The sequence below is a fragment of the Ochlerotatus camptorhynchus genome, unplaced genomic scaffold, assembly GCF_037179485.1.
Source record: "Ochlerotatus camptorhynchus isolate MF236.1 unplaced genomic scaffold, CSIRO-AGI_Acam_v1.1 ptg000599l, whole genome shotgun sequence".
Lineage (NCBI taxonomy): Eukaryota > Metazoa > Arthropoda > Insecta > Diptera > Culicidae > Ochlerotatus > Ochlerotatus camptorhynchus.
In genome coordinates, this window is record NW_027041079.1 from 131,115 (window position 1) to 144,659 (window position 13,545).

The 13,545-nt window shown below is 38.3% G+C and overlaps 2 protein-coding genes across 3 annotated transcripts in view; one reads left to right on the forward strand and one right to left on the reverse strand.

Moving 5' to 3' along the window:
- The window catches only part of LOC135714022 (neurobeachin-like protein 1), a 160,192-nt gene that overhangs the window by 65,698 nt on the left and 80,949 nt on the right, over positions 1–13,545 (forward strand). The gene's annotated exons all lie outside the window — the stretch shown is intronic.
- LOC135714028 (larval cuticle protein A2B-like) lies at positions 11,695–12,741 on the reverse strand. The gene is made up of 3 exons (XM_065237288.1): positions 12,648–12,741; positions 12,380–12,568; positions 11,695–12,317 (listed from the first exon to the last, which is right to left on the reverse strand). Exons 1-3 carry the CDS (start codon positions 12,657–12,659, stop codon positions 12,030–12,032), a joined length of 489 nt encoding a protein of 162 aa, XP_065093360.1. The 5' UTR covers positions 12,660–12,741; the 3' UTR covers positions 11,695–12,029.

The window sequence follows — 13,545 nt, forward strand, 5'->3', positions numbered from 1 at the left end:
AGGTGAATCGCTGTGGAAACCTTATTTCTGATTAATTTCGTTATCACCTCGAAACTTCGAAAGCATAAATATCAGCTATCATAAAACATACAACAATGAAGGTGGTACTAAACGTTTGCTGCAGCCCATCAAACAGGGTGTAGTAATTTCTTGAGCGACATCGCAACGGTTTCAGAGATTTGCGCTCAAGAAAACTTGAAGTGAGAGGGCATATCACATCATGACGGCCATGTTGGAACTCCTCAAGGAATCACCTTATATAAGGTTATCAGAGCAATGTTTGTACAAGTTCGTATATTTTCTGATTTTTGAATTTTTCTTCAAACTTCTGTGGAGATCCTTAACTACTTTTTAAAGTTCTCTTATCTTTTAATAAAAATTCTGTTACGATCAAGGACCAAATAAAAAGAAGAAGCTGCGAAGCAAGAAGGACTCCTGAGAGGTATGACGAACTACAGATTGTTTAAGTGTTCTTCGATGATCTTAAAGTACTTATAAGAGGATCTGCAAACTTAAGTGCTGTTTTTAATACTTCAGAGAAGTTCAGAGAGCTTCGTAGTCGAGCTGCGGTCGAGAACATACACCTGGTTTTCAGGGATCTGATGAGGTCATGAAAGTTCTGAGAGGTTTAAAAGATTTATGAAGGGTTTCAAATACTCAAGTACGTTCTGGAAACTATAGAAATGTTCTGAAAATTTTATAAAACATGGCTTATTTTGAAAAAAAAAAAAAATTCTTTTCGCCAGCATGATTGATGAAATACCGCTACGTGCGATGGTTCGAGTATACTTTCTCATCTTGATGAAATCGGCTGCTTTATGTAGAATGGGTAATTTGGATCTTGGGTACATGAGCATGAGTATGAGCGTGATTGACCGCCCGCGGTTGCTACTCCGTTATTTTCAAATCACCTGTAATAACATAGAGAACCAGTATGTTTGGTCATCTCATGCTTTTAAAAAGGTAATACCAGCGCTAGCCACGTCCGAATGCAGGTCAATTAGGGGATGTGTAGGAATATGATGACGTGATACTCGCTTTGATGGAATCTGAGAAATCCTCTGTACTTCCACGAGAAATCACTGGGAGGTTAGGTTTGCAGCAGAGCTCGTTTTGGTAAACGGTAGGTTGGATTGATGGTGATGTGTTATAAAAACAAAGTGTTCTACGACTCTTGAATAAGAACAGGCATGAGCATAAACCCACAATCTCTGTTACGATCTTCTCAGGATGCAAAAGAGGTTGCTCAAAAGCTTTGCTCATATTATAATACATTACTTTTATCCGAGTCGCACAAGACACGACAAGCAAGCAATGTTTTAAACTCTTTAATATGATCATTTACGGACAGATTTGGAATGGTTTGTACCTGTTTCATATATGTAAGTAATTAATCTCTGATGTGATTTTTTGGCGAATCAACGTGATGATCAATTCTTATTGTACAAACTTGCCATACAAATTGCCATTCTTCGAGGGCGACCCCGGCGTAGTGGTTAGCATCCATATCTCTCACGCCAAAGTAACGAGTTTAAATATCACTCCCGGACAAGTTACAAATGACCCAAGAGCGTTAAAGTGACTATAATTTTAAAAAATTGCCGTTCTTCATTTTTTGTCAACAAGCTAACACCAATTCCTTTTGTTAAGCCCCATATTGAACGGTGACGACGACGGCAACTGTCACACAAAACACAACGAGCAAACAATGTGAGCATGAGTATAGAGTATGAGCATCAGATCCAGAAAAATCTGCACGCATTAATAGGGATTGGGATTAGGGTGCAACATGTGGTGAATCAGTACTTTCAAGGTCAATAACGACGCCAGCAACGTCTTTGTGGGCATTTGGGAAGGGAATGATTGTTAGTTCGATACCCGTTGTTGCAAGAAACCGACTATCTCTCTGCATCGTCATGGTTGTCACAGGACAGGAAGGACTTTTTTGTTAGTGGGAAGGGTTAACTATGTCTGGATTCACATTTGAAATTTAAGCGATCTTTCAACTCAGTAATGTAACGATGCCTGGGATAGAATCCACGATCTTCTGCTCAGCAGTGGCGTCGCCCTAACATCAATCTATCTGCTCCACATCGCATACAAAACAGTTTCAAGGGATACAAATTAGTAAAACTCTGCGCCATTTGAAACTGATTTGAATGTTAACATGACCCCAAATAACGTTTTAAAGTTGTTGATAGGTAAAAAGTGAGGTTACGCAACGCCACTACTGCTCAATAAGCAAAAACAGTTGCCACCCGACAATCGAGCCACTTAAATCACAACAAACTACTACAACCCTTGATGCCCGGAAGCATAAAACTACGAAAACACACTTAGGATTAGTCATCTTTTTTTACACAGCGAAATCCAATTAGCCACAGAACCAAGCATGCATGTTCAATCGTGATCGCGGCATCAATGTTTGTTCCTCAAAACGAATCATGTTTTAACATGAACACAAGCTCAATTCATCACTCGTTTCCTACGTTCCTACGAGAACAGCGAGTGGTGTCAAGGCTGCGCACCGGGCACAGCAAAGTCTCCCACAACTTCGGAGGAACACCGTTCCGGAGGACCTGCCAAACCTGCGGAGTGCCATCCACCTTGGAGCACATCCTCGTGAACTGCGCGGAGTTGGAAGACCTTCGGGCTGCCTTCGGCTTGGAGTCAATCAGCATTCGGAACCTGTTGGGCGACGAGTCTCCGGCAGCAGCCGCCCTCATCACCTTCCTAAAGGAGGCGATCACAATATCTGAGTGTTCTTTGTTTATATTTCCGTTTTGTTGGCCCTTTTGGCAGTTTTCTACACCTTTTCATTATCGCAAGATAAATGTACCACAGACAAGATTGGGAATCCGTCTCCTTATTAAGCTAAAAATCTCTATAATAAAGAAATAAAATCATTCGTTTCCAACCGCACCAACCGAACAATAGATCACGTTTGAGCGAGGTTAACCAGCCGCGTAGCAAAAGTGAATCAATAACAATATGATGTTTCATGTAATGATAATAAATGTAAAAAGCATATGTATCGACAGAGTAACTTGGATCTTAAATACAAACAACAAAGTTGACATGTTCTGGAAACCCAGGTTTTGGTTACCAACTGGAAATATCAGTGTCAGGTAGGTCTCAATGTTCCCTGGATTGGACTAACCTGACAACCAAAATATTCTGGATCTCAAAGCCTTCTGGACATTCAATTTCCCTTAAACTGCCTCCAGAAATCTTCAAACCTGGACCTTAGTCCTTTGAACTCATTAACAAAGTGAACCGGGTTTTCAACGTGCCATGAACGGAACGGATTAAACCGTAAACTATTAAAATTTACAATATGGTAACATTCTCATCTGATATTATCAATTTGTCTATATTGTGTGATAGTCGTTTCAGAAATCTTCCAAACAATTCCTAGAACCGAATAAAAGTTTGCATTCATTTGGTTCTAGTGATCATACTCTAGGGTTGTTAATCAATCTGGCTGCCATGTTTGCAAATATGTTTATTCAATAATTAAAAGTCTTATTGAAAGCGGAAACACTCCTATTGTTGCGGTACGTTAGAAGCGTTAGCTGTGGCTAAGTTTATTAACCTCTCTTTAAACTGTTCCCCTGGTAGAGGAGATTAGAAGCGTTAGGTTCCTATTGTTGTGTATGGCAAAAATAGGAGTATTTCTTCTACATTAAGCGGGAAATGCAAGTAACACGTCAAAAAACTCGACGATTTTCGGATTTTTTTTGTGAGCAAATGAAACAACGCAAACGTTTGGGGTTTTTTGCATTTTCCTCGTGCTCGTAGCATTTAAAGAAAAAAAATAAGGTAAAATAAAAAAAATCGATAAAAAACATTTTTTTACTTGTATTTCCCCCCTTAAGTATGAAGTTAAACTTTTAAGTTGTTGGTTACTGCCGTTTTGTCCTATCAAGTTGTCAAAGTAATGTCTTGTTTACAGAAGAAAAACTAAATTTTTTAAGTACATTATATTTTATTCTGTTTTTGTTTTGTTTTTTTTTGTTAACATCGAAGTATTTACAACACACAAGACCTTCATGGTATCATAAAGTAAACAACGTTCAAATTTGCTAAGGGGATCTTGATCACAAGGCTAGGGGATTTTGTATTCCGTGGTGCATTTCTCAGTACGATGATCTTGGCTCAACCGATAACTGGGTGGGCAAATGGATGAGCGAAGGGGTGAGCGGCGTAAGGAGCAGCGATTTTTGCTACTGGTGCAACGACTTTAGCAGTTAGTGGTCTGCGGTGCACGACGGCATTGAAACCATTAACTGGGTCAGCGGTATATTCGACAACGCGCTGGGTACCGTCGGGTTCGACCAGCGAGTAGGAACCGGTTACAACGTCTCCAGAGCGGGATTCCTGTTGGCTCTTGTTATCACCGGTAACAGCATCCTAGTTTGGGTTGGAATGTATTTACATTTAGCACTACGATATTTTCGATAATAAATCTTCGCTTTCATACCGCAACGGCATAGCTATAGCTGTACTGGGGGTTCGGGTCGTAATCAGCACCTGGAGCAGCAAATTTTGCTATGCCTGGAACTGGGAATGCTGGTCGATAGCCATGAATAGGTGCTGGATATCCAACAGCAATAGCATGGGTCACAGCGATGACTGCTGCTAGGATTGCGACCTGGTTTGAAAAATATGTGAAACCAGATCAATTAGATTTTTGAATGTTGGCAAATTTTTCACTTACTCTAAAAACCATTTTCTGTCTTTGCTCTATGAACAACACTTGACGATTGCATGGTTTATCGAAATTGTCTTTCCTTTTTATATGGCAAAGTTTTACTTCGGTCATAGATCATGTTTCTATTGCATGCACTTCATTCGACATGAAAATAGATCAATACCTACCTAATGAAATAAATACATAAACGAAGTATCACATGAATCTGATAAGCTGTTGGCGTCTAAATGTGACTGTAAAATATGGTCCGAATGATAGCGCTTGGGCGACACAGAGAAAGAGAACATTTATATCAGTTGAACCCAGTGCCAGTACACACATAACGGTCGTAAATGGTCACATTTTGGACATGTAGAAAAAGACCCCTGCCCTGTTTGGTTAGTCCGTTTTTTTTTCTGCTGTCAATACTCCTACTAGAATGTCTATGTCATGTCTGAAACGTTTTTACTGCAAAAGGTGAAGTGTCCACCGAAAAGTCTTGCATTTACGCAGGCGCAACTAAGATGTCAATCGTGATCTCCTTCGGCCCTACCCTGAATTGTTCTAATATTGATTCTAGCTGTCACTACTAGCGGCAATGTGACTAAGGAGTGCGTTTTGTAGGCAATGTGACTAAGGAGTGCATTTTGTCGTACAGCTAGAATTTGGTAATAAATAACCTATAACAAGTGCTATAAGTGACGGACGAGCCTCACGTTGAAGCAAGCATTCTTGTTTCTTATGCTGAAGGTCACGGGATTAGCGGTGCCGGTGGTGTAGTGGTAAGCGTGATTACTTCTCACCCCAGCAGGCCTGAGTTCAATCCCAGTCGGCGCCGCCGGGATGTTCTGAGGCATAACATCTCTGATCACGCCTTCCTTCGGAAGGGAAGTAAAGCCGTTGGTCCCCGGTTCATGAGTTTATGGGTCGATAGGTAGGGTCCAGGTGTGGGAGCTGCTTCCCTGGCGTCGGTAGAATTGGTGCTCAGCACGGAAAACAAGATCGACGGAAAACAAATCAAAGATAAAAAAGAAGGTCACGGGATTCGTATCTCCACCTCTGCACTGGTCTTGAATTTCCGAAACAGTATATTGTTAAAAATGTCTATCAAAATGATTACAAATGTTTTTTAGGGCTAATTCCATCCCAAATGGAACTTTGTGGACCCAATTTAGTATTATTTTAGAATTAGTTTCTTAGAATTCCATTGCATATCATTGTAAACTGTGTGTTAAACACAATGACGTTAATGATGATTAAAGTAGAGTCCTAGATCACGTAGAAATATCCTTCAGATCCAAATATGGGATGACTGGTCTTTTCACCTGCGAAAAATACCTGGCCTATCATACCGAAAATATGTGGCCAGTGTCATCCAGATCGAAGATAGTCGAGTTCGGTGACTGACATGGAATCCGTCAAAAAGCAAATCTGGATTGTCCCATCCCCAACGGAAAATTATAGTTTTCAACAGGGTTTACCCATATGGGACTGATATGCTTTTATGGGCAGTATGCGATACTGACAAATAAAACCAGCATACAAAAAACCATGGATGCAGATCTTTGGAGTACCTGGTCTACTTATGCTTTCTGTTCCAAAATATTGTTTTTAGTTTTAGGGATGTAATATTGCTGATTCACAGTAATCTTAGCACAAATAAGAAGAAACAACCACAGTTGTCAAATATTCCAATTATGCATTATAGACACACCCAAATTTCGGTAATAGAAATGTAGACTACAACCAACACAACTGGAAAATAATTATCACTAACCGAAGTGTTGTTTAACTAATATAAATATCCAATTTTAAATCCAATAATCCTTGTAGTTTAGTAAATCAACGGTAACAGCAGAATTGCTTGTAGTTATAAGTATTTGTTTAGCCGTAGGAACCTAGGTATAGTTTAATAAGTAGATTTATAAGGAGGTAATGAAATTGGGTTGTTAGCGGAATGCTTAAATAAAACAGCAAAAAAAAAGGTTATCTTCCATTTAATTCCGCTTAATTAATTTTGGTATCCATGACAGATACGTATTTCGACTACAATGTGTTGAATCGGAACCTACCTAACTAATTAAAACCAAAGATTTAAGTAAACTAAAGGAGAAAAATCTATTCAACTCTCTAATAAGGAAAATACCAAAGGCTAGGTAGCCATCATAATGAGGTAATGAAATTGGGTTGTTAGCGGAATGCTTAAATAAAACAGCAAAAAAAAGGTTATCTGTAGTAGTCGAAATACGTATATACTATATACGTATTTCGACTACTACAGATAACCTTTTTTTAAGAAACTTTCCTGTTCGGTGTCTGCCAACTAGGGTTTTTGATCTAATTTCCGTCCTACTAAGGACATTCCGCACTTTACCACGCTTTTTGGAAAGGGTTTGAACAAAACTTGGAATGTTTTCATCAAAGATAACTTCTAAATTTATCCACCTTTCCATACGTACCGTTGGATTTGATAAAGAGTCAAACAATGTTGAGATATTATTAAAAATGTAACACTGCTTCTTGCTTCTAAATTCGTCCTACGCGTTTCAATTCCGTCCAAACGCATTGAAACGCCATTAGATTTTCTTCGTCCTACGGATAAACGGAGAAAAAGGGGATGCGCTAGGAGCGCTTCTTTTGTTTTGAGAACAATGAGCGTAATTATGCATAAATGCGCTCTAATAGGATTTATGTTGTAGCTAATGAACTAACGCATCGGAACAAACGTATTATTGTTTGTGCATTGTGAAATCATTGATATTATTGATGATTTCTGCTCAATAGAACGGAAATGGGCGATTACGACGAAGTAGCGCTCTTCCCTATCAATTTAACTTCTCTTATTGTTTTCGTTGTTTACAACCCCTGTCCGCTTTATCCTTTCATCGCGCGGCAATCCCTCGTATGCCGATGGGTGTGGTTGCACTCACTCGTCAGTGGTGGGTGTACGTGACACACATTTGAAGCGGGCGTAACCAACACGCAGGCTCGGTTGAAGGCGGAATGAACTACTTGATATTTTCGACATGATTGGCTGGTTTATCAATAGATTATCACTCTAGCTGTGCCGGAACCATTTGTAAACCTACGATCTACGAAACAGCTGCACAGTGGTTCCAAGGGTATCAAAACACGCGCTTTTTTATTTACGCTGAAATGGTTGATTAAAGCTACTAGATGTCTTCTGAGAAGTTTCTCGGGTTACAACACTCCTTCTTATGGTAACAGAAAATTAAAGATTAATCCACCTAAAAGTGAGATGCAAAATTTATTTTTTCAATAAAATAAGATACAAAATAATTTTGCTAGGCAAAGCTGTAGGGAACATTACTGTGAACAACTTTGCTGAAGACTATAACTTTCTAGCTCTTATAACTGCTGAGATATAAAGGTTTTTTGTGGAGACATCGTTAAAATCAGTTTTGTATCTGTAACTTTTTCTACAATATTTCTACATGTCTGGCATGTTGTACAAATATGTTAGAAATATCAAATCACATATCTTTTAAGAAGACTGCAAATTGCTACCATCAATATTTGAAAAGTTATTTACATTTTTTGGTTGAAAATTACCCAACTTCCAATAACAATAGCTTCTAAACAGGCAACTAGTTAGTCACTAGAAATAACCCAGGTTGCTTGGTTATCCATTTGTATGCCTCTTTTCACACCCACTCGATAGCAGTCCCGTTGTTTCACAAAATCGGCATTTCAAATTCTGAAAAGTGACAAGTTTTAATGCAAGTATTTTGGTTAAGGGTCAAGTGGGGGCGGTCTGGTTTCTTCACCATTTTATTGCATTTTCTTGTACTTTCAATTGCTCAATGAATGGCCTGCTTGTTTTTGCCCGTTTAGAAGCTGTTGTTATTGGAAGTTGGGTAATTTTCAACCAATAAATGTAAATAACTTTTCAATTATTGATGGTAGCAATTTGCAGTCTTCTGAAAAGTTATGTAATTTGATATTTCTAACATCTTTATAGAACATGCCAGACATGTAGAAATAGTTACAGATACAAAACTGATTTTAACGATGTCTCCACAAAAAAACCTTGATATATCAGATGTTATAAGAGCTAGAAAGTTATAGTCTTCAGCAAAGTTGTTCACAGTAATGTTTCCTACAGCTTTGCGCAGCACAATTATTTTGTGTCTTATTATGTTAAAAAAATAAATTTTGCATCTCAATTTTAGGTGAATTAATCTTTAATTTTCTTTTACCATAAGAAGGAGTGTTGTAACCCAAGAAACTTCTCAGAAGACACCTAGCACCTTTAATCAACCATTTCAGCGTAAATAAAAAAGCGCGTGTTTTGATACCCTTGGCACCACTGTGAGCTGTGAAGAGGGGTGTCACCATGTAATAAAGTAGTGTAGACGTCCTTAAGTTGATCGGAGGATCCTGTACCATTGTGCAGGCAGTCAGTTTTCAGTTACTTTTCAATTAAAATATCCAAGAGAGTTTAGGAAAGACCTCTAAGAAAATTTTGAATAGAACTTTTACTGTGTTACCTGACCTATAACGAACGAATGTACGTTGTATACGAGTACCCCGAATACAACGTATGACTCGTCTAATTTTGCATAGCATTTGCAATGTAAAATTAGACGAACTATACGTTGTAATCGGACACTCGTTTACAACGAATATTCGTAATAAGTCAGGTAACACAGTAGTCAATTGTTCAATAGAGAGTACAATTCCAAAAGATTCATGAGAAGAGGCTTAATGTAATTCCGAGGATAATTCCATAGACATTTCGAGAAAAAATATTGCTAGTTAACTGTGATGGAAGTTTTCAAATGCATTTTCAGAAGAATTTAGGGGAGAACTCCAAGAGAAAATAAACATTTTAAATCAATTCTCAGGAGAATTGCATGGGAATTCTAAAGAGAATTCAAGCTTATTTATAATATAGTTTTGGAGGGAAGCTTCAGTTAATTCATAACAAAACTATAAAATTCTAGGGAACTCTAGGAGGAATTTTATGATTTTTTATTTTGAGCGCTATGCAGAAAATTTCCGGACTGTGTAGAGAAATTTCCAAAGGTATCGCTGAGAAAATCTAGAATTTATTTTAGAATTATTCTGAAAAGAACTCTGTGAAAGGAAATTACTGTTAAGAGAATGCTTGAGAACAGTTGCATAAAATCCTATAAATAGTTCTGAGCGAATTTTTAAGGTACCGTGGGGTGTCGTTTTGCCAAAAAATTAGAATTTTTCGTTCCCTACCTTACAACATTCAAATTTTAGCAAGGAAAACATTTTTTATTCTTTTTTTTTTTGTTTGTTTTCCGTCGATCTTGTTTTCCGTACTGAGTACCAATGCTACCGACGCCAGGAAGGCAGCTCCCATACCAGGACCCTACCTATCGACCCATCAACTCATGGACCGGGGACTAACGGATTTACTTTCCTTCCGAAGGATGGCGTGATCAGAGTTTTATGCCTCAGAAAATCCCAGCGGCGCTGACTGGGATTGAAACCAGGCTCTTCGGGGTGAGAGGCAATCACGCTTACCACTACACTACCGGTGCCGCTCTGAAAAAATTTTTAAGCATGTGAATATATTGATCAATGAAATATTTACATAACAAAACATAAATTTGATTAAAATATGTAAATGTAACGTTGCTTTTAAGAGTACATTTGATGATGATCACAATGTCCTTTGTATATATGGCTAAATATCGCGTGTAATCCTCGTGCATCCACATAAAAGCGTGTTAAAATGTTTGTTTGCCTGTGGAAATTTTTAAAACCACTACTATTTATAACACTTAACTTAACTTAACGCCGGGATGTTTTGAGGCATAAAATCTCTGATCACGCCTTCCTTCGGAAGGGAAGTAAAGCCGTTGGTCCCCGGTCCATGAGTTGATGGGTCGATAGGTAGGGTCCAGGTGTGGGAGCTGCCTCCCTGGCGTTGGTAGCATTGGTGCTCAGCACGGAAAACAAGATCGACGGAAAACAAATCAAGGGAAAAAAAAACACTTAACTTTACAGCACTATTTAAATAAAACAACTGGTTTATGTTATTTTCTGGAGTTCTATAAACATAGTCTGGTCATAATTTTCTGTATGTCAAAGGAAGAACAAAATTCAAGGTATATGCTTCTGTCTTAATAATGACTCATTTATCCTAGTAATCCCTTAGAGTTTCGGTTTTATGCTTAATTGAAATGCATATCGCACAACCGGGATATTTTCCAAAATATTTGGGATTAACTGGTCACCCTAAGTTTTTGTAAAACAATGTTTTTGCAATTTATTTAATTTTCTCACGATCGATACCAAAACTAATCAGCTGAAACAAGAACTCAAGTGAAAATTCTAGCCCTAATTTCAGAAAATAATCGATTCGTAATGACAATGGAATTTTCTTTTTGAAGTATGTTTAAGTACTGAAATCCATAGAACATATTTTTTTAACATAACTTCACAGAATGATTATGTATCCGATGCGTTCCAAAGTTCTTGTAACTGATAGATAAATAGTGCATTTTTCCAACCACAACATTTGTGAAACAATTCGATTTGTTTTAGCCCAGCTCTAACAATTTACACCACCAAAACGAGGGCTTTGAAATTAGAGGGTTAAAATTCACTTTTTTTCTATGTTGGTATGAGGATTGTTTTTTAACGATTGCAATCATCGAAAATATAAAAAAGGAGCTAAAGCTTCTGCCTCTAGTGTCACTTTCCTGTCAGTGAATGGTTTGCACTTTTGAACCAACTCGTTTTTTTCTCCATAACACCCAAAACATTTCAATTATATAGGTCATATTTAAATGACCTAAGAAGAAGTCGTGTGGTATAACTTGTACATTACTGAGGTGCTTGTACTGATCAGTAACTATCTGTCGAAAATTCCTTACAATGATCGTACGTCAATTAAAACCAATACATGAATGGATATTCAATGGAAAACTGGGATATTTGTGTTGCAGGGAATGTTTTTTCTTTTCTTTTGTTTCGAAATACTACAACAAGACAATATATTCTTTTATAGAAATTGCATTTATTTGACCGTAATTTTCCATGACGGTCCCTAATCGCAGTTTGTTTAAGTCACACAGTCAAAGATTGAGATGCTTTTGGTAGCATCTCAACTCAGTACATTCACGATTAATATTATGTCTATCTTTTGTACACGCATTCAGTTGAGCTTGGAATAACTAGATAACTCTCCTTTTGTAGATTTGAAGGACAAGTAATAGCATGAGAGAAGTGAGACATAGATAACAATGAAATAGTTAAGAATAAATAAACAGTGTTCAAACTATTGACTTCAAGGAAGCGAAAGAGAAGAAGTGTTTAGGCTGGGCTTCGAACTTTAACCAATAAGGGCTTTTCCGTAGGCTGGGTATCCAACATGGGCAGCTGGGTAACCGGCGATATGGGCAGCTGGATAGGCCAGAGGGGCGGCATACTTGGCAACTGGGGCAATAGCCTTGACGGCAAGTGGCTGACGGTGGACAACGGCGTTGAATCCATTGACTGGATCAGCAGTGTATTCAACAACACGACGGGTGCCATCAGGTTCAACCAGAGAGTAGGATCCAGTGACGACATCTCCGGAGCGAGATTCCTGCTGTTCCTTATTGTCTCCAGTCACAGCATCCTGAAATATGAACAGTCGATAAGTTCTGATATTTTCTACTATTACTGTAAATTTATCTTTACGGCAATGTGGTAGCTGAAGCTGTACTGTGGGTTTGGATCATAATCATCAACAGCCTTGGCAACAGCTGGGTAGGCATATGGAGAGGCGACCTTGGCAACACCAACGGCTGGGTAGGCGCCTGGGTAGGCACCTGGGTATCCAATGGCGACGGCGTTAGCGACGGCCACGATGGCAGCGAAGACTGCGAACTGAAATAATTGATGTTTTAATAATTGTTCTCGGTGCACTTAATCCTACACTTTTTCAATCACATATTGGAAAACTAACTTTAAATGCCATTTTTGTATTCCGTGTGTGGTGTTTGTCACAACGTTGTACTGATTATGATGCTTATTCAGACGAGCTGCCCTTTTTATACTGAAAACTATTCTTAGCCGCCGAGGTTCAGAGTGAACGATCAGGTCTCGCCCAGTTTTGCAGAATTTTCCGATCGCAGTCGATGCAAGAGCGAGAAATAAAATTTATCATTCTTTTCAAATTGCATACACACGCACCCGGAGCGCACTGCAGCTGCTGAAATTTAGCGAAAGTCTCAGAACTGCGTTGAGCTTTGAGAGCATGCCCAACGATTTGCGTTTGAGTGGTGGCCAATCTGTAAAGCTTCGACATATGTACAACCAGTTTACTATGCTTTTCTGAACCATATACTCTGCATGTTCCGCATAAAGTTTTTTATTTACAATATAGTAAAAACCCGTTAAATCTGAGGCTTATGATATGGGGTACAATTTTGTTTCATTATCGTTCAGCATTGGGTTCGTTCGTCTCTTGAACGGAAATATTTTTATTGTGCGAAATGAGCATGGATCAATTTTTTAACTTGGAAAGTGTGACAATAATGGCATATGCACCAGTCATGGCAAAATCGCAATGGAATTAATTTTTTATTATTCCCATTATCTGCTTGCGAAGTTTGAATTTAAAATACGCGATAGCATTTTTCCTCCTACCATCTTCAACGAAAACAAATGTGTTCAAAAATGAGAAGAAATTCATATGAAGATATAGAATCTACATTTGAAAAAATAAAATAATTAACTACTGACATCCGCCCCAACTGTTCACCGGGGTAGCATTGATTGGTTGGTGATAGACATCAAAAAAAATCTTGAGCATTCTTGAGTAGCTTTGACTAGTTTCCCTTAGCAAAAAAGAAGATTTTCTT

Excerpts from the sequence above, each read along its gene's own strand:
- LOC135714028 (XM_065237288.1), bottom strand. Across the intron at positions 12,318-12,379 it reads GCTTCAGCTACCACATTGCC|GATGCTGTGACTGGAGACAA; the intron begins GTAAAGATAAAT and ends TTCATATTTCAG.